The sequence below is a fragment of the Bos indicus genome, chromosome 23 (genome assembly GCF_029378745.1).
Source record: "Bos indicus isolate NIAB-ARS_2022 breed Sahiwal x Tharparkar chromosome 23, NIAB-ARS_B.indTharparkar_mat_pri_1.0, whole genome shotgun sequence".
Classification (NCBI taxonomy): domain Eukaryota; kingdom Metazoa; phylum Chordata; class Mammalia; order Artiodactyla; family Bovidae; genus Bos; species Bos indicus.
This window is the reverse complement of record NC_091782.1, coordinates 52,252,036-52,272,810: the sequence shown is the minus strand read 5'-3', so window position 1 is coordinate 52,272,810 and position 20,775 is coordinate 52,252,036. Positions and strand designations below refer to the sequence as shown.

Here is a 20,775-nt window from a genome sequence, read left to right as displayed (position 1 = left end):
TGCCCGCCGGCTCACAGGAGGGGCTTCCCGGGGCCGCCAGTGGGGAGCTTGCAGGAAGGGGAGACCCAAAGTCAAAAGCACACACTGCCTGTTTCCTTTCCAGTTTAGATCCGCTGGAGAAGGGATCGGCTACCCACTCCAGGATTCTTGGGCTTCCCTGGTAGCTCAGCTGGTAGAGAATCTGCCTGCAATGTGGGAGACCCGGGTTTGATCCCTGAGTTGGGAATATCCCCTGGAGGAGGGAAAGGCTGCCCACTCCAGCATTCTGGCCTGGTGAATTCCACGGACTTGGTAGTCCATGGGGTCACAAAGAGTTGGACACGACTGAGCGACTTTCACTTCTTTTTTGCACAGATCACTCCCCAGGGCGAGAACACACTTCCTAAAGGACAGTGAGTGCTGGGGCGGCCGGCCGGCCGGGTGGTGTACGGGGTCTCCTGGCCCCAGGGCAGGGACAAGAGCCACATGGTAAACAGATCAGAGGAGAGCAATGTGTTTTATTTCATGAAAATAGATTAAAAAACAGATTGTGTAAAAGAATTAGGATTCTCAATAATTTACTATTATTTACATGAGCAAATTCTGGTCATTAGTAGACTCTGTGAGGAGATGAACACGTAGAACCCAGACCCTCCCTGAGGGCAGCGGGGGACCCGCCAGGGCCCTCGGTGACCTCCCGGCTCCCGTCTTCTCAGGCTGACGCAGTGGCTGCATCATCGCGAGCTTGGTGACGGGCAGGGGAATGGCCCCCGGCCGCCCGGGGCCCCAGCGTCCTCACCCCTCGCAAGAGGCCAGGTGGGCTCCATCCTCTCTTTGTCCCCCATGCGGGCACCGGTCAGCAGGTCCCCTGTGCCCGCAGCCGATACCCCACTCACGACCAACCTTCTGCCAACACCCCTGGGCTGACACGAAGCCCACAGCTTCTGGGAAGAAGGTAGGAGGCAGGACTGGAAGCCGCACATCCTGGTCCCGAGAAACCTGGGTGACAGAACCACCCCCCGTGTCGTCCAGAACCCGGGGACCCAGCAAGGTCTCACTTGAAACGTCCTGTGCGCTGGTCCGGGGGGCACGTGGGGGAGGGTGGCCGGGTGCCCTCCCGGGGGAGGCCGGGTGTCCAGTCCTGGCCCGGGCCGTCTCGCAGGCACTTGTGGCCCGTCCAGGCTCGAGGGGGCAGGTCCCGGGCGGCGGGGGGAGGCGCCCGGGGGGCTCAGTCCAGAATGTCCGTCTCGAAGGGTACCAGGTGATAGTAAGACAGGTTGGTGACGTAGGCCGCTGGGTCGTCCCCGTCCTCCAGCTCGGCGGGGAGCTCGCCCCCACCCTCAAACCTGCGCGGGGAGGCAGGCGGTGAGGCTGGGTGGGCGCCTGACCCCCGGCCGCCCGAGCCAGCCCCCAGGAGGGGAAGGGCTGCCCGCGGAGTGCAGGCTCCCAGCCCGTGAGCACAGACGGGGCAGAACCCGCGAACCCAGCTGGGCCCTGCCAGAGACAATCAGCCCACTTACAGGTGCTCCGCGGGGTCCACGGCCCCGTGCTGGTCTTTGCCGTTAGGAATACTGTGGTCAATAACGATCGTTTCCGTATTTGCTAAGCAGAATCCATTGGACCTCATGATTTCTGAAAACGAGAGCAACGGGGGAGGTAATTCACAAGGGGGTCAGGGTTTGAAGTTCTGACATTTGGGGTCACGCATTTCTTCTCGTCCACGTCCTCCGGCTGACACTTCCTGGACTGCATGCCCTGCCCTTCCCTCAGCAGACCACAGACCCCAAGAATAGGCACCGGGGGGTGGGGTTGGGGGGCAGTACCAGGGTGGCAGCTGCCTGAACGCTGGCTAGCCCACAGCCACCAACCCTGGTCAGCAAGTCCCATGCTCAGGCCTTCCACCTACCTCACTTTAAAAACGTACTTAAAAACACTCCAGATTCCTGCTGCTTTCCCAAGGGACCACCGTCTTCCACGCAGGCCCTGACGCATGCGGACAGCTCACAGCAGCGTTCTCTGCCCCGGTCAGGCCACAGGACGCCCCGTGCTGCCATCTCAGGGGGCGTCTGATGCCCTGGTTGTCTGGGGCACTGTTTCCTTTTATTTCTTATACCGTAATCACCATTTAGATTATTTTATCCCCATGGACAGATTTGCTCTTTTTAAACAAGTGAGGCTGTAATTTCGTGTCTGCTTGTAATCTTTATAGACATTTTAGGTACTTGGATCTCAGTTTTCTCAGCTTCTCTCCGTAGGAAGACACTTAGGGGAACTACGCAAAACAGAAGGCAGAAAACTAGACTCCTCCTCCCGCTCCCAGGACAAAATGACTGTTCATCAATCAGGTTTGGCGAGTAACGGCTGAGGTTTCCTCCGACATTCTGGAGAAGGGGTAGTGCACGTCTCACTGGCCCTTCCAGGGACCTGCCCCCTGTGAGCGGCACCAGCAAGCGGCTTGTCCCCGACCGCCCCTCCCGGTGGAGCCCACCCACAGCCCACCGTGAGACGGCTAGTGAGTCAGGAGCCAAAAACCAGCAAGAAGTCGGTGCTTGGACCCACCGAGGTCAACGGCACCACCCGGTGCAAAGAGGAGGCCGAGAAGCGCCCGAGTGGGCAGAGAGGCCCGCAGGGGACGAGCCCTGACAGCGGGAGAAAGACCCCCAACCTCACAGCTCGAAACGCGGGACAGCACAGAGCCACTTTTTTTTTTTTTTTTAATTAAAAAACAATTTTGGGGGCCGCATCGTGCAGCACGTGGAATCTTAGTTCCCTGACCAGAGATTGACCCCAGCCCCCCTGCCTTGGGAGTGTGGATCTTAACCACTGGACCACAGGGGAGCCCCCAGGACCACCTTCTTTTCTGCTTTTAACTGACTCAAATCTGCCCCAGGAAGCATGTAAAACCTCAGCGACCTCAGCACACCAGCTGACAACCCCAAATCCTCTCTCCTACCCTCTCCAGGGGAACTGGGCGGGGAGGGACCCTACAAGTGAAAACAAACATGACTGCTGCAAATAGAGTCACCTCATACAGGAAGCTCCTAGTCTTTATTAAGTGTGAGACTTGCAGTTCTCGGACGTGGAATCTAGAAGATGGAGCCAGACCCCAAAACACATTTGCTGCAAATCATTCCTTAATTGTCGGTGAAGAGAAGCCAGCTGGGCCTCCAGGAAACTCCAGTTCTACCACTTAAGCCTGCGAAGGAGGTTACTCTTTGCTGTTTCTTAGCCTGTAAAATCGGAGAAGGCAACGGCAACCCACTCCAGTACTCTTGCCTGGAAAATCCCATGGATGGAGGAGTCTGGTGGGCTGCAGTCCATGGGGTTGCTAAGAGTCGGACACGACTGAGTGACTTGACTTTCACTTTTCACTTTCGTGCATTGGAGAAGGAAATGGCAACCCACTCCAGTGTTCTTGCCTGGAGAATCCCAGGGACGGGGGAGCCTGGTGGGCTGCCGTCTATGGGGTCACACAGAGTCAGACACGACTGAAGCGACTTAGCAGCAGCAGAAGCAGCCTGTAAAATGGGAATAACAGTGTCTATCCTGAGTGGCACTGTGCGGGGGGGGTGTTAAATGAGAGAGTTTTTATAAAGAATCTAACAAACGCTGGTGAAAATTAAGGCTGAGAGTGTACAAATGCCTGGCTAATAAAAAGTTCGGAGACGGCAATGGCACCCCACTCCAGTACTCTTGCCTTGAAAATCCCATGGACGGGGAAGCCTGGTGGGCTGCCATCTATGGGGTTACACAGAGTCGGACATGACTGAAGTGACTTAGTAGTAATAAAAAATTATATTTCCAGGCTTCCCAAACCTGAATACTCTGGGTTTTGTGGCTGATATAAATTCAAAGGTGTATGCTTCCTTTTAAGCTGCACAGCTTTCTTAGAGTTGGTAACAAGCTTTTAGATTAACATGGTGTGAAGAATGTTTCCGGTTCCACTGACCCAAAGCCTCGCCAAAGAGGCCAGAGCACTTGCCAGAACCAAGGCCCTGGGAGGCGGCTGGTCCTTATGCCACGAGCACCTAGCGCCACCTCGTGGAGGCCTGGCCCCCAGCCTGTCAACCTGGAGGGTGAGTGAGTCAAGGCAGGGTTGACTTGCATCGCCTCCAGAGAGGCCACGTCAGAGACGTCTGGGAGGAAGGGTGGTGAGACAGGGCCAGGGCCCTTTCAGGACGAGGGAATTTAGCACGACCAGAGTGGGTGTGCACGAGCGGGCCTGTGGGAGAGAGGAGACAGGCCCGGCAGGGAGGAGGCTGAGGGCCTGTTTCGAGGGTGGCTCTGCAGTGACAGGAGACCCAGAGGGGCCACATCCCAACCTGCCCAGGACCACAGGAAATCAACAAATCAACGAGCCAGGAAGTCAGATACGGGGTGGCCCACGTGGGTACTGACAAGACGTCCCCGGGGGGGAGCCCGGCTGCTGCAGACTCCGTGCCTGGGGACCCCTGAGTCTGTGCACACCCCGAACATGGGCCGAGGCTGGGGAGCAGGGCGGCTCTCAGCGGCCGGGACCTCAGGGGCTGGCGGCGCTGCCGTAAGAAATCGTGCCGTGGAAAGGACTCCTGATCTGGCCCTCTTCTCATCTGGATACATTCATTTCCTCACTCGGTGAACGACGAAGGTACATCTTACCTCCGGTGGGAGCACCCTCCCCGTCCCCCCAGGGGGTGGTCCCACACGACCTCGCTCAGCCCAGACAAGTCCCTGGGCTCCCGGGACAGACCTCTCCCTACAAAATGCTCCTCGGAGCCTCGCCTGCAGCACCGAGGAAAGAGTCTAGTGCTGTGATGGCACTTGCAGCCCGGATCAGAGGAAGCTGCCAGCGGGCTGAGCCCTGGCTCCGCCCTCGCTCCCCTGAGACCTGTAGGACAGCTGCCTGTCTCCTCCCGCTGCTGACTTTTGCCAGAAGGCGCGGCCCAAGGTGCACGCTGAGGAGCCGCACGCCGAGTGTCCCTCTCTGTCCCCCCCGCCCTAGAGCCCAGAGCAAAGGCAACGCTGTGCGAGCCGAACTCATGCTTTTGCGCTTGGTGATGGATTCCAGCCATTCGCTTCAAGACGCCTCACTAATGCTTTCCTCACAGACTGTTTCTTTTTTTAAAGTAAGTTCTGATTTACACACCTTTGGAAGCAGGCAGCGGGCCAGCAGGGAGAAGCACACCGCTTCACGAGATCTGGAAGCAGCCCCGCCCTCTGCTTCTGCCTTCCGGGCCCCCAGGGGGGCAGGCGTGCCCAGCTCGTGGACAGGGCTGGGAAGGTTTCCGGGCCCCTCGGCCGCGCACGGCAGCGCCGCACCCACACCCACCCGGCGCCTTCCCTGCACTCTCACCTGAGATCTTCACCGGACTCTGAAAGCCGCACTGAATTTTATGCACGTTGTCATTCTTTAACACCTGATCCAGGGGCGACCTTTCGAAGAAGGTGAGCACAACTTCTGACCTGGAGTACTGGGAAGAAACATTTTCCTTCCTACACACGTTCCTCCTGCTGGCGGGATGGCATGGGCCACGTCCCCGCGCCCCGATCAGGGGCTCGGGGGGCTCGGGGCCCAGGGCAGGCAGGGTGGTGACCACGGGAACAACGCAGGCCAGGACTGCGCTGGCGCTTCACACACGTCCCCCTCACGTTCCAGTAAACTGTGAGCCCCTTGCTTCCGCTTCTTCCCGGGGGGAGAGAACACTGGAGCTCCCAGAGCCCAAGGACACACCCTGTCCTAGGCTCCTGGCCCCGCCCTGTCCTCCACGCCTCCAGGAGGATGCCCGCCACCCCACCTGCCCACCCAGCGCCCTGCCCCCTCGGCCCGCACCCCCACCTTGCGAGGCATGCTGATGATGGCCTTGAGAAGCTTCTCCACCTCGTTAAGCCTGGTCTCGATGTCATGGGCGTCCTTTATGGCGATCAGTCCTGGGGTCGAAGCAGAAACACCTCCATCAGAGAAGCAGACCAGGACGGGGGCTCCCAAATGAAATACAGACCAACGGGCAGCCCACAGCAGGGACACCACCCCGGGGTCGCCCTCCACAGAAGGGCATTCAGGGCCCTCTGGGAAGGGCACTCAGCCTCACGTGGGCTCAGTCCTGCCCTGAGAGCCTGGTCCTCAGCCCCAGATCAGGTTTCAACGACCCAAAGAGTGATGAAGGTATGTGCTGAAGAGAGGCCGTCTGAAATCCACAGAGAGACCACCGAAGGCCTCTCTGAGTGGGACAGTCAGGCCAGCTCCATCTACACCCTGCACGGTGGGCAGGGCCAGACCCTGGCCCCCGCAGTGTGGTGGCTGCAGCCAGGGAAGCTGCCTCCCCCTTGCCCCGTGACACAGCCAAGGTGACCACAGGGCCCTTGGAAATGGAGCCCATGCTAGAGAAGTCATTTAGATCTGGGGTTTAGAAGGGAAAAACCAGATCTTTACACAGAAAAAACCAGCATGGGCATGACTCATGGCATCTTCCAGGGATCTGAGCTTCTACCCCTCATTCCAGTTACCAGACGTCTTGACTGGCTACTAGAAATCGCAGTGCTTAGTCTTTAAAATACTAGAGCCAACAGGCGGGAGGAGAAGGGGACAACAGAGCATGAGATGGCCGGATGGCATCACCGACTCGATCGACATGAGTTTGAGCAAGCTCCGGGAGTCGGTGACGGACAGGGAGGCCTGGAGTGCTGTAGTCCACGGGCTCGCAAAGAGTCGGACACGACTGAGCCACTGAACTGAACAGCACAGAGTTGGGGTGCATTTCCGTTTCCCCGTGAGCCGTGCAGAGCACCGACCTTCCCAGGACCAGCCCTTCACATCAGCTTCCCAGGGAAGCAGCAACGCGGATTCCCAGGACATGTCACGTGACCCGGGACCCAAACCACAGAGGCTGGCATCCCAGAATTACTTTCAGTCACTGAATCTCAGTTTTCAGAAGTCCCGGTTTTGTTTGATAGGAGAATGGTTGTTCATTTTGCAGGCAACTCACTAAGTCCACATTGAGATAAAATTAACTTACTAAACTGCCTGACTCAGAGGCCCCTCGCATCAGCCGGAGTCGAGGACGTCCAGCCAAGGTCAGGAGCTGGTCCCTGAACTTCCTGGAGACAGGCCAGTGCCCCTTCACCTGCTGACCCGGGGTCTGCTCATCAGTGGCCTGTCTGGTCCTGACCAGTGCTCTCGGCCACGTGGGCCCACACAGCTGGCCGCAGGGCCCAGGCAGCTGGCAGCAGACCCCAGACTCTGGTCCACACACCCTGTGCCACCCACCGCGTGGCGGGCACCTCAGCTGTTGGCAGACAGACGGGGCTGAGCCACCCCTCTCTCCCAGGCTGCCCGCCCCACTGCTGCCCAGCAGGCTGGTGGCAGCAGGAAGGGAAGAAGCTATGCCCGGGGCAGAGTCTCAGGGTCTCAGGACACATCCTCCCAGGCCTGGTGCTTGTTTAGAAGTCCACACACATACACACACACACACAAAATACCACACACTTCACAAACACACAAACACTCCACACATACACCACACACACACTCACACACACACACACACTCACACACACACACACTCCAGACACACACACACACACACACACACACACACACACACACACACTCCACACAGCTCTGCCATCCTTCTCCCGCTGCGGGCAAGTCTACGGAGGGAAAGAGGGATACTGCAAAAATCCTCTGAAAAGTTGTTTTTAGAGAGGACAGTTGTATAAATCATCCCCATGAGGTGCTTCTTTGTTCTTAGACAAGAAAACCATCACATCTCAGCTTTTATGACACCTAGAATACCGCCGTTAAGTCACTCAGGTCCTCATGTTTTTATGTTCTGTAAGGACGATACAGGAAGATCAGCCTTGTGCATGGCCAACGCACACAGCACATTTATGCCCACTTCCAGGACATAAAGCCCGCCGCTGGGTTTATAACCACCAAGGGTGCCCCTGGGTCGGTGAACACACCCTGTTCTCCGCTGACCTTCCTGCAGGGCTCCAGCATCAGGACGCAGCGCACAGGACGCCCAGGGCGATGTGCACTTCCGACACAGTGGCTGACGCGGGCGTGTGGGCAGACGCACTGAAGGTTATTCGCTGTTTATCTGGCATCCAGACTTACTGGGTGCCCCGTAGCTTCACCTTCCTGCTGACCTGCTTCCAGAAGGAAGCAGAGAAAGGCAACAGGTGCTTCGTCAGACTTCCAGTAACACATCGTGTTCCAGCTCGGGGCACAGACCCTGGGGACCCTGCCCAGCTCGTGCCCTGTGACCCCGTGCCCTCATTCTGAGTGGGACCCGGTAGTTCTTGCCCCACCCCGTGTCCTCAGCCTGAATTCTGTCTGTGGAAAAACTTTAGCCAATGGATAAGTTTAATCAGAGAAGTGAGGACAAGCAGGGGAAAAGAAAGGAAAACAGCCAAAGGAAACTACATGATGATGACAGTCAGTAAGCATGGTCGAGGAGCTTTAGTTTCTTCTCAAGAGCCACAGGTAACATTCGGAGCCACTCCTGTGAGCTGTCTCACAGACACGGAAACCACCCCGCCACAAGTGGAGAAAGCACATGATGGCCAGGCTGCAGCAGTGACGTGTGTGTGTGTGCACACGTGTGTGTGTGCACATGTGTGCTCAGCCCAGTCGTGTCCGACTCTCTGTGACCCCGTGGACTGTAGCCCACCAGGCTCCTCCGTCCATGGGACTCTCCAGGCAAGAACAATGGGGTGGGTTGCCATGCCCTCCTCCAGGGGATCTTCCCGACCCAGGGACTGACCCCGCGTCTCTTACACGTCCTGCATTGGCAGACGGGTTCTTTACCACTAGCGCCACCTGGGAAGCCCCAGAGGGGAAGCCAAATGGTGCTCCTAGGAAACAAAACACTTCAAGACAAGAGGGGCTGAAGACATTTCAACAGGAAAGAAGCTGCCAGAATCCCTCCAGCAAGAGCAGAGGGACAGGCGATTGTGTGACGCTCTGGCTTTTCACTGGGGCACTTTTGTTTCCCCAAAACAGACGCCCAGAGACCACCAAGCCGGCTGGGACCAGCGTTCCTGAGGCAAGCCCTCCTTCCTCCGAGGGAACCTGTCCATGTGAATGACCAGGACTCTGGCCTCTTCCCAGGGCGGGGGGGCTGTGGCAATAGATTCCGCTGGGTGCCTCTGAGAGGCTGCCCCCTGCTGCTGCAGAGCCCCTGTCCCAACCTCACATCAGAGCAGGGAGGGGTCACCACCAGCCACGTGGCCTCCAAGGGCCGGGCCCTCTCCACACTCCAGGGCCCACATTTCCCTCTTCTTCTGGGCCTGGAAATCACTGTCCTTTGGTTATTTGTAAAGTGGGGGTGGGGTGGGGAGGTGAGGGGTGGGTGGCAGTGAGGGGTAGTGGGTGGGGAGGTGGGGGATGGGGAGGTGGGGGTGGGTGGGGGTGATGGGGGTGGGTGGGGGTGAGGGGTGGGTGGGGGTGAGGGGTGGGTGGCAGTGAGGGGTAGGGGGTGGGGAGGTGGGGGATGGGGAGGTGGGGGATGGGGTGGTGGGGGATGGGGAGGTGGGGGTAGGTGGGGGTGAAGGGTGGGTGGCAGTGAGGGGTAGGGGGTGGGGAGGTGGGGGATGGGGTGGGGGATGGGGAGGTGGGGGATGGGGAGGTGGGGGTAGGTGGGGGTGAAGGGTGGGTGGCAGTGAGGGGTAGGGGGTGGGGAGGTGGGGGATGGGGTGGGGGATGGGGAGGTGGGGGTGGGTGGGGGTGAGGGGTGGGGGGTGGGGAGGTGGGGGTGAGGGGTGGGGGGTGGGGTGGGGAGATGGCAGGGAACACAACGGGTACCTGGAGACCGCATCATCGCCCAGGACAGATGGCGCATTGAGACCCCAGACCAAGCACACGCAGGTGGGGGCTTCCTGCTCTACCTGCTGCGTTCCTCCTCTGTGATCGACAGCTTTGGCTTTTACTGACTGGTACCGCTCTTCCAAATGTCACTTGTTTACAGTAAGGATTTTAAATTTTATTTTAAAAAATGTGCTGAAGTACAATAATTTGGGATTGTCTAGGAACGTTAGCTTTTGTATTCCAAATATTGTTGATGAAGCAAAACCTGTGGCAATCTTGTTTGACCCAGTTTTACTGTCTGAGATCGCGGTTCTAAAAACTGCAGGAGGGTTCGGTGGTTTTGAATTTGCAAGGTTGGGCAGAGAAACTCCAAGGCCTCTTGATTATGGGCTGTTGTCATTCCAGGGCCAGCCAGCAGAGGGCTCCAGCAGCCCGCGAGGACCCGCCGCATCCACGTCGTCGGCGCAGGAAACTGGCTCGGAACCACCGTCCTGGAAAACGGTCTCGTTTCTGATAAAGCACAGTCACTAATACAACGTCAATTTTAAAAGTTCACTCTACACAGCTTCTGATGTGAGAAGTTTATCCAGACGTCGCCCAAAACAGTTAACAATTTGAAACCCAAAGACTGATAACACGACTGTACGTAAATTTCAGTATGTTGATTTCACATCCTTTTCCGGGGTTAAAATTCAGGCTAGAGCAGCCAGGGGGCCCTTTCTGTCCAAAGTGCCGCAGTCTTGAGAAGCAAGACCACGACATGAGCTTCTATGAGTTCCAGGGTAGGTCTTTATACGAACACGAACACCAACTCGTTCTCGGAACCCAAACTGAGCACGCTGGTACAAGCACAAAGATCAGGCTCTGAGCAGACACGGACCACTGTTCTCGCCGCCGACACCGGGCCCCACACCCCACTTCCCTGGCGGAGGCCCCGGTGACCATGCCAGCCTCCAGGGATGGGCTCGGGGCGGAATCCAGCTGAGCGCCTGGGGCCCCTTAAGTTCTGGGTGTGAACACAGATCCTTCTCGGGTCAGTTGGGAAGGCGAGTCCGTCACCCAGAGAATGCAAGTCTCTCGACTGGAGACCCATGACAGAGCCCCAGGGAAATCTTCTGTGACGTGAACTCTCTGACCAAATCAAGTAAGACGTTGCATTTCAAAAGTCCACCCTTCACTGTCCAGAGAAGCAGACGGCTGGACAAGGTGAGGAATGCAGAGTCACCTTGTCTGCACAAGAGATAAACATGCTTTAAAAGCTGCCGTTGCTGTTTAGTCCCTGTGTCGTGTCTGACTCTTTTGCGACCCCATGGACTGTAGTCTGCCAGGCTCCTCTGACTATGGGATTTTCCAGCCAAGAATACCGAAGTAGGTTGCCATTCCTTCTCCAGGGGGTTTTTTCCAACCCAGGGATCGAGTCTGCATCTCCTGCATTGGCAGGCAGATTCTTTACCACTGAGCCACCAGGGCACAGTGTAATCAAATTTTGGAAACAAAGCGTTTTAAATTTTCCAGGAAAACTCTCCATGATAACTTCCTAAATATGTGTTGTCTGTATAGACAGTCAGGGTAAAAGTGGCGGGGACTCACTCAGTGAGCTCGAGAGCTGACCCAGGTGATTCTTCTTCGGTACACTCAGGGTCCAGACCGCAGCCCGCTCTCCCCAGGTGGACTGCGGCCTCCCACCTCAGCGCTGGGGCTCCGGTCTCTGCCCTGGGCTCCCCCTGCTGCACACGAGGCTCAGTCCTCCCCACTGTTGGCCTCCCTGGCCCAGTGACGCTCACGGTGACACTGGGGGCCGGGAATTTCTCCCCCGATCCTCCCAAGGACGAAGAAGGGCAGGGAGAGCAGGCAGCGGAGACAGAGGGCAGACACGAGGCAACGCGTCTGGAGACCCGGGAGCTGGCTGAGGGAAGACTGCTTGGCTTCTTCCCACGCCTGTGAGGCGCTCCCCTTGCACCAAGCCCTCCTTCCCCAGGCCGCCTCCTTCTCCTCCAACCACGAGCAGAATTCCTTACTCAACTTCAGACTCAGCATGCCTAAGGAGCCACTCGCTGAGCCTTAGTTTGCCTTAAAACTCAGAAGGAATTTAAGGAATAAACAGCACCCGCCCCAGGCCCTCAAACAGGAAGTCCTGGGCTGCATCAGGTGATGGGCACCGGATGACAAGACCCTGTCCCCGGGCCGGCCAGGACGACGGTCACGAGACCGACATGACCACAGGGAGGCGTCCCCAGGCGGGCGCAGCAGGGGACTTCCTGGGAGCCTCTTTTCAGCCCTGGTGACCAGAAGGGCTGATGGAAGCCTCCAGTCACCCAGGGAAGTAAACATGAACAAAAGCACCCATGAGAATGATTTTAGTGGGACGATGATACCAAGCCCTGGCAACGCTGAGTGCTTGCTCACGGTCGCTCCCGCATCGCTCCCACAGCCCCTCCTGCAGCTCCAGGCGGAGCCCCACAGAGCGGGCACACCCAGCCTGGGTGTTCTGGGTTCTGCCGTCACCACACACCCACCTTCCCTGGCTTTGAAGGCCCCCAACCACAGGCACCTTCTGCCTCTCGGGAAAGCATGGATAAAAACACACAGCGGAGTCACAGCAGGCCCACGCTATTTTACAAAGAGAAGAGGACCGCATCCCGGGGGCCAGCCCCAGGGCAGCCGGGTGCTACCAGCAGGGCCCGGTGCTGAGAGGCAGGGCCAGGCCTCCCTGTGGACATCTGGTGGGAAGGGGTCACAGCCAAGAAGCTCCAGAGCCAGCGACGGCCGTGAGCTTCCGACTGCTCCTTCCCCAACCGGGAGCTGGCCCGGTTCACCTGGGCCCACAGCGAGCTGAGACCACAGGCCACGTGCCACCGACAGGGGCGGAGTGTCCGGAGCCTGGACAGGGGGCTCAGAGTGACAGCCGGAGCGGGTTCGGAAAGGAAACCCAGCATTAGGAAGGGCGGGACAGCGGCTCCCAGGAGGCGGGTGTGGCCGCCTCGGGACCTGGGGGACGGCAGAGCCCCACAGCTCAAGCCAGGGGCCCTATATATGGAAGAGGTTCAAAAATAGGTCTGTGAAGCAGAGAGATTACCCAAAATGCCCCAGAGAAGGGAAAATGGCCCCCTCCTTGGAAGAGGGGGACCCCCTGCAGGGAAGCCAGGCTGGGGGCCACGCCAGGTGCGGGCAGGACAGGACCCCAGCCCCAGTGCGGCACCCTCCGGGCGGGAGAAGGTGACCTTCACGCCGCTGCTCCAAGGCCTGGAGCCCTGCAGCTGCTGCTGTGTCTTCAGCCACTTTCACCAAGAAAGTGAACTTGGGGTCCTGCAGTTGGCCCCCAAATCAGACAGCGATCTCCCCTGGGGAAAGCACGGAGCTCCGTGCCCCGTCCGCCTGAGAGCAGGGCCTGGGAGTGAGCGCTGTCCCTGGAGCTGTCGGTGGGCAGGGGCGTCCGGGCCCAGCTGGTAGGTGCCGGACACCTTCCCTCCACCCCACGTCTGACAGAGGGTCTGTGAGGACATAGGCAGATCCAGGTCCCCAGGGGCAAGGGTGAACAGACGTCACCCCAGCACACACGCAAGCTCTCACGGAGGGGCCTCATTTGGAGAAACGCTGAAAACTCCGCGTTCAAAGCCGGGCCCTCTATCAGCTCCTCCCGTCGGTATTCTGCCTCCCCTGACGCTCCCACAGGCACGTCTGGCCTCTCAGTAAACCCCAGGCTCTCCCTCCCAGACCAGCTGTTTTTGAGCACTTCCCACAGCTTCCCTGGGCTTCCCTCGTGGCTCAAAGGGTAAAGAAAGAATCTGTCTGCAATGCAGGAGACCCGGGCTCGTTCCATAGGTCAGGAAGATCCCCCGGAGAAGGGAATGGCAACCTATTCCAGTATTCCTGCCTAGAGAATCCCCACGGACAGAGGAGCCTGGTGGGCTACAGTCCATGGGGTCGAAAAGACCAGGTCATGACTGAGCGACTAAAACCCACACACATATCATCCCTGGCGCCTTCCCTGGTCCTCCTCCAGCCTTCTCAGCACGGCAGCCAGGCTGCCCGTCCATCCAGTCCCTGCGCTCCCCGCTCTCCATCTCCAGCAAGAGCCTCTCACTGAGCGCAATCAGCCCACTCCCCACCCCCACCCCTACCCGGCACCTGCCCTCCAGCCACAACAGCCCTCTCACTACTCAGACACCGGGGCTCACTCCTGCCTCAGAGCCTTTGCACGTGCGCTGACAGCCCCATCCCAGGCACTCACGTCCCTTTCTGCCCCCTCCCCCCACCGGCCCATCTGAAAGTGAACCCTTCACCTGCCCCAACAAGTTACAGCTCCTCTCCTTCCCTCCTTGAATTCCTTTCTTCTGAACATGTACAACCATCTACCATATTTTTAACTTATCTTGATCATTATCAGATTCTTCAAACCAAGACACAGAATCATGAGGGCAGGGGTTTGTCTGTTTTGTTCTCTGCTGCGTCCTCAGCACCTAGAAGCTGCCCAGCACAGGGGAGGCGGCAGGGAGATACTTGCAGAGTGAACACAAAGCCAAAGTGTTGGTATTACAGTATTCAGGAACCAAAGATCACCTGACCACTTTGGAAATAGAATCTCTTGCTGTGGAGATGACTGTATAGGGCCTGAAATGGGTGCTAGTAAAAAAAAAAATATATATATATATATATATATATATATGATCAAAATAGTCCCAAAACTCCAAGGAGTCATTGGGAAATTCTGCATGATTGTCTTTTAAAGCGTAAACCTTTCCAGACGTGAGCAATGTAACAGGCAAGTGGCCTTGCCACATCTGGTCAGGAAGCCCTGAACCAATGTATTACGCAGAGGAGATTTCAGTTGGAGACTTGGCCCACCTGTGTCAGAGTGTGGAAAAAAGCAGAGGGATGCCTCGGTCACCCAGAGATAATATGCACAGGAAGCAGCCGCCTCCCTCCCCTGGCAGGGGGACAAGGAAACAAGGACGCAGGCATCAGATCCGGACGCAGGGGAGCATAAGGTCAAGATGCCAAGGAAAAGGACAGAGGAAGCAGGACAAGTCCCGAGCTCTGCCTCGCCCAGACGGAAGGCCAGGGAGGTGGGCCGGTGAGCCCCGAGCCGCCACTGCACACAGGGGTTTAATACCTCACCGGAAACGCACACATTCCACGGACTGACGGCCAAGGCAGCACCGGTGCATGCAGAATGCAGGGACAGTACACGCGCTGCACAGAACATGCTCCCACCGCAGCTCCCCAGGGACCAGGACAGAGGGCTCCGCATCCTGAGTGCACGCGGGATCTCAGAGGCAGGTCGGGGCCAGGGCTGCCCCGTGCCCTGGAGGTGCCCAGTCTTCCGCTGACAACAGCCACCAGCGGCCAGGACGCGCTCTGAAAGCCAGACTTGCTCACAGAACTTTTGAAAAAGACAAGAGGGCCAATCTAACCCAGCCCAGAAATATGCAATAAGTTTAAACTGGGGGCCTCTGATGGGGAATTACACTGAGAACACTTGCCAGCTCAACCAACACCGCTTCTGGATGCCTTTTGCGTGTATGGTTTGGACCTCCAGGCCATCTTTTTATGCAAACAATGAATCTGCCTGGAAATAAAGTGAACTCTTCTTTGACCTTATGGAGATGTATTTTATTTAGCAAACAACTTCCCTGGACTTACAAGGATTGAAGGAAGGAAAAGGCCTTCCTGTGGGTGTACCACATGCTCAGATGGTGCTGGGGGCAGTGGCGTGCCTCCAAGCAGAGAACCGAGACCCAGACAGAAGGTGAGGTCGCCCCTCCTCGGCCCCAGAGGCGCGGAGCTGGCCTCGCAGGAGGCCCCCCAGTCAGATGGCGGTCTCCCCGCTTGTCTCGACTGTCAGGACTCTAGCTGGGATGATGGTTCCCACAGTCCATCACGGCCGTTAGAGAGCATGCACACCCAACCCTGGTCCTCTTCTAACTGCCCCGCACCCCATCGCATGTAATACCCACGTCTTTGTGGCTTTCCCCTTCAGACGCTTAAACGCAGCTATGCGATCCCTTCTGGGTCTTGGTTTCTCCCTGGTGACCACGCTCTTCCTGTCTCCCTGAGGGTGCCCACTCAGCAGAGGCACTCTCTGTGCTGACACTTCAGAAACTCAGGACTGACCCAGTGCAGCCTGCACACAGAGATAGAGCTGGGAGCGTGCATGCGCACAGCGGGTGTGCGTGTGCACGGCAGGCGTGTGTGTGCATGATGGGAGTGTGCATGCGCACAGCAGGTGTGGGTGTGCATGATGGGAGCCTGCCTGTGCACAATGGGGGCCTGTGTGTGCAAGGCAGGTGTGTGTGTGCATAATGGGAGTGTGCACATGCAAGGCAGATGTGGGTGTGCATAATGGGAGCGTGCGTGTGCAAGGCAGGTGTGGGTGTGCACTGTAGGGGCAGATGTGTGTGTACATGATGGGAGTGTGTGCACGGCAGGTGTGTGTGCACAATGGGGTGTGCGTGTGCACGGCGGGTGTGGGTGTGCATGATGGGGATGTATGTGTGCAAGGTAGGTGTATGTGTGCACGATGTGTGTGTATATGTGTGCACGATGGGGGGTGCATGTATGCATGGGGGTGTGGGTGTGCACAGCGGGTCATGTGCCTCACAGTCACCTACCTTCTGCACAATGTGGGTGTGTGTATGCACAGCGGGGGTGTGTGTATGGCGGGTCACACTCACACTCACACCTCACACTCACCCACCTTCTGCTCCGTTTCCTCACCAGGTCCCAAGACAACTGAAGCTGCGCCCTCCTCCCCAACCCCTGTGACCCTCGTCAGAAGCCACTGAGGGTGGCAACAGGAGCCACATCCCTGGAGGGCTTACTACTGCCAGACAGGGGGCACGCGTGCCAACCCACACAGGGAAAGTGGGCGCGGAGTCCTGCATTAAGGGGAGGAGCCAGCCCGGAACACCGCTGAGTGGGGTCCTCTGACAGTGAGACCTGGAGGCCCGGGAGGGGATGAGGGGAGGAGGGAAAGGCAGCCTCTGTGCTAGCTCTCCGGGGCACCTGTTTGCTTATGGCCCTCCCCATTCCAGAGAAGATGAAAGGCATTGAATAAAGCTGGTCCTTCATCTAAGCTTTCCTGATTTGGGCATCCAATTGATACATTGAAAATACAGTAATACACACACACCCCAAGTCAAGGTAAACTGCTGCCATGCTTGGGATGGCATTGAACTCCCCTCCAGAGTAGCCATCAGCCTGAGACTCCAGCGGCAGGGCCAGCAAACTTGCCAGCGTTGGGAGACTTGCCAAGTGACGCGTCTGCCAGAAGATGTGTCATGAGAATGAGCTAATTACCCAGATAATTCACACTCGGGGCGGGGCTGTCACCAGGTGGGTGGAGAGTATCCCAAGAACTCAGGGAGACGCCCCTGAAGGTGTCCCTGGGCTGCGTTCAGAGGACAGCACCCGCCTTCTCAGCGGGGCAGGTGGTCCTGCGTGTGGGGTGGGGAGGAGGCCCAGCCCTCCAGCCCTCCAGCCTCAACTTCAGCCTCGGCTCCCTCTCCTCCAGCCTCCTCTCCACGGCCTCCAGGGCCAGACCGTGGGCCGCAGAGACGAAATGGGAAGCCACCCAGTCCCCGAGAGCCAGGAAAGTCACAAGGCCTGGAGGAGGCGGCTCGGTTCATCAAACCCAAGGCGGACCCACCCCAGCGGCCCCTCCCGGGGAGGGACAGAGGCCGCGTGGCACCTCGCACTCAGGCTGTCGGCCACCCGGCCACCAGGGACAGGAGGAGCGGCCCCGCGGGGTTGGGGGGTGCCGCCAGACAGGGCGCGCCCCCCGCGGGACGCTGTCCTTGACTCTTCCCCAAGGCTCCCGCAGCCCCTCCTGCCGCGGTCGCAGGGGCTGGCCGGTGGCTCGCCCGTCCTGCCTGCCTCGGCCCGCACGCAGACTCCCGCCCGCCCGCCAGCGCTTGCCATCCCGGCTTAACAAGCGCCCCTGCAGGCCCCCTCTCGCACTTTACACGAGCCCACTCCTGCCTCCCAGACCTCGAGGCCCTCGGTCCCCTAGCCCCCTGACACCCTCAGCCACCCAGTCCTCCAGGCCGGGCCCACGCCCACCTTGGCGCAGCGGCGCGCGCGCCAGCTCCGGCCGGTCCTCCGGGAAGGCGTCGCGGAGGCGCTGCCACAGGCGGCCCAGGTCGGCCAGGCTGCGGTGCAGGTAGAGCACGCTGCGGTCCGACCACTCGGTGCGGATCTCGAAGAACTCCTCCTCGTCGCCGCGCCGGCTGACAACGAGCCGGCGGATGCCGTTCACCCAGCAGCCGCGCACAAACATGTTCACGAGCGACGTGCCCTCAAACACCGCCGAGGCCATGCCGCGGGCCGCGCATCCCCAGCCGGCAGGGGCGCGCCCGCCCGGGCCGGGGTCCACCCGCGGCCGGGGTCCGCGCGGGGTCCGTCCGGGGCCGGGAGCTGTCTGCAGCCGGGATCTATTCCGGGCCAAGGTCTGTCCGGGGTCCACCCGCGGCCGGAGTCTATCCGGGGCCGGGGTCCGTCCGAGGTCTGTCCAGAATCGGAGCGATCTGGAATTCGTCCGGGGTCCGCCAGCGGCCGGGGTCCGCGTGGGGTCCGTCCGGGGCCGGGAGCCGATTGCAGCCGGGATCTATCCCGGGCTGGGGTCCGTCCGAGGTCTGTCCAGAGTTGGAGCGATCCGGGGTTTCTCCCGGTTTCTCCGGGTTCGCCCGAGGCCGGGGACGGGCCGAGGTCCTCCCTTAACCTGTCCGGAGACCGGCTCGGTAGGGGCCCGGGGCCGGGGTCCGCGCGCTCTCCGGGGTGGCGCGGCCACAGGCTTATAAGGCGCTTCCCATCGCGGGCGGCGCGGTCCCGACGTCGAGGCCGAGGGCGCCTCCGCCGTCCCCGCCTCCGGGCGGAGGGGTGGCCTGGCCGCCGCGCCCCGCGCCGCCTCCAGAGCCCGCGCCGCTGGGGCCGCGGGTCCCCAGGCCGCGGGGCGGAGCGGAAACCCGAGCGCCGGCCCCGCCTCCGCGCCCCGCCCGCCCGCCAACCCCCTCCCCGGGCCGCCAGCCGCCGGCCCGGCCCGGAAGAGACTGAGCCGGCCCCGGGTGGCGACTGTTCTCGTCTCGTTTCTCGATCTTGGGAAACTCTCGGGTCGGGGGGCTACGTGCCCCACCCGACCTGCGGGAGTGGAAGCTGAACTTACGCGCGGCGGGGCGCACCGCTCCGGGGCCCCGGCGCCGGGACTGTCTGGCGGGTTCCCGCCGCCCGCACGTCCACCCCGGGCCGGGCCCGAGGCCGGAGCCGCCCGCCCCGCGTCCCCCGCGCATTCCAGTCGCGCCACTGCCCGGACGCAGCAGGGGACAGACGACGCGGCGGGCCCGCGCCGGCTCCCCAGGGCCCCCACCCCCGGAAGGAGAGGGAACCCGCTGCTCAGAAGCAGGCCGGGCCGGCGGTGGGAGAGGGCCCCGGGGAAGAGCGTCCCCGCCTGCGCTGGGCGCGTGCTGAGCCCAGGGCTTTCGGGAGTGGCCCCGGGGCAGCTGCCCGGGGGAGAACCTGGGGTCGCAGCCGCCGGCTCCGCATGATGGTCCTCACTGGGAGGTAACTTCAAGCCAGAGTTCAAGACTCGGAAGTTAGTTCAGGCTTTGGAACTCAATTGCAGTGTCTTGGGCGACCTCACGTCGTCCGAGGCGGGGTGGTCAGACCCAGGGCGAGGCCCTTCAGCGCTTTGCACTTCTAGAAAGTCTAAAGAAGCTCGGCAGAAACGGTGGGCACCGAGGGCCGGTTGCCGGTCACGTGAAGCAACTTGTCCGAGGGGTGTGTCCCCCACACCTCCAACACACCCCCAACACACCCCCAACACACCCTCACACACAATCACCATCTCCAAGTTTTGCTCAGCCGGCTCCAGTGATTCGCCCATATCAGATCGTCAGCTTTCGTCCAAGTTTTCATCCAAGTTTTCATCCAAGTTTATCTTTACCTCCCGTTTGCCTTGTGAGCTGGGAAGAAAAGGTGTTCTCCACAGGCTGGCGACTCCCCAAAGTGGCAGCAACCTGTCCGTGCTGGTGACTGAGGGGCTGACTGCTGAATCCTGGTGACTGATGGGCTGACCGCGGGGTCTGCAAGAGAGACCAGAGGGTGGAGGTGGGGGGCGGGGCCGAGTATTCCCCCCGCCGCTCCCCCCCCCCACCCCGCACCCCGCACCCCGCACCCCGCACCCCGCACCCCGCACCCCCGCCCCGGCAAAGCCCCACTGAGGTCTCCCGCCTCTGTGCCCCTTCCCCCTCTGCCGTGGGCATCTCTCCCACCAGCATCTCTCCAGATGCGCAGGAGCTTTTAGGAAGTCAAGTCTAGGAAGTCAAGTCAATCAGTCACATCCGACTCTTTGCGACTTCTCTAGCCAAGAGTACTGGAGTCGGGTGTCATTTCTTTCTCCAGGCGATCTTCCAGACCCAGGCATCGAACCTGGGTCTCCCGCATTGCGGGCAGATTCTTTACCCTCTGAGCCACCAGGAGCTTTTATGCATCCAGCCAAATCTTTCCTGGGAGCAATCAGGTCTTGGTTTCCCTGTTGCCTAGGAGACCTAACTTCCTGAGGCAGCCCTTCAGCTGTGCCAGGCACTCTGGTCACTAAACAGAAGGAAGCGTTTTCCTGTCAGGGATGTTTGTTTAAAGAGACCTGGAACTAGAGAGTAAAAATAGCAACTGCCCAGAACTTATTAATCATTACAGAAATTCTGAGTAAAACAGTGAGCTGCCACTTTTTAATCCATTGTTTTGATACAGATTTTTAAAAATCTATTAGGAAAAATTATCCAAAATCTGAAAATGAGACCAGAAAAACAGTGATCCTTTCAATGTCCTATCAAAGGGTATTTTTCAAGCCCAAGGATTACTTCCTTTTCTAGTCAAATGTACTGGTGTTGGATGCTGCTATTTACTTTTAATGAAAGGCATACCAAGCTGTAGATTTGTCCACAGAAGACATGCGAATAATTTTTGTTCCAAAGTAAAGTTAACGTCAAAGGTTATAATGTACTGCTCTATAAGAC

At 59.2% G+C, this 20,775-nt stretch overlaps 1 protein-coding gene across 2 annotated transcripts; it reads right to left on the bottom strand.

Annotated features, from left to right (window-relative positions):
- Window positions 1-477: 477 nt before the first annotated feature.
- On the bottom strand, window positions 478-20,210 carry PXDC1 (PX domain containing 1). Of its 2 annotated transcripts, XM_070778474.1 has the most exons (6): window positions 20,032-20,210; window positions 19,704-19,842; window positions 5,795-5,886; window positions 5,312-5,429; window positions 1,500-1,611; window positions 478-1,325 (listed from the first exon to the last, which is right to left on the bottom strand). In XM_070778474.1, the coding sequence occupies exons 1-6, from the start codon at window positions 20,035-20,037 to the stop codon at window positions 1,208-1,210; spliced, it is 585 nt and encodes a 194-aa protein (XP_070634575.1). In that variant the 5' UTR covers window positions 20,038-20,210; the 3' UTR covers window positions 478-1,207. The 2 variants fall into 2 exon arrangements, with proteins under 2 accessions (XP_070634575.1, XP_070634574.1); XM_070778473.1 differs by lacking the exons at window positions 19,704-19,842; window positions 20,032-20,210 and adding an exon at window positions 17,828-18,698.
- Window positions 20,211-20,775: the final 565 nt, after the last annotated feature.

Excerpts from the sequence above, each read along its gene's own strand:
- PXDC1 (XM_070778473.1), bottom strand. The coding sequence starts at position 18,083 with ATGGCCTCGGCGGTGTTTGAGGGCACGTCGCTCGTGAACATGTTTGTG. Across the intron at positions 5,887-17,827 it reads GCGCGCGCCGCTGCGCCAAG|GACTGATCGCCATAAAGGAC; the intron begins GTGGGCGTGGGC and ends CTTCGACCCCAG. Across the intron at positions 1,612-5,311 it reads GAGTCCGGTGAAGATCTCAG|AAATCATGAGGTCCAATGGA; the intron begins GTGAGAGTGCAG and ends TCTCGTTTTCAG.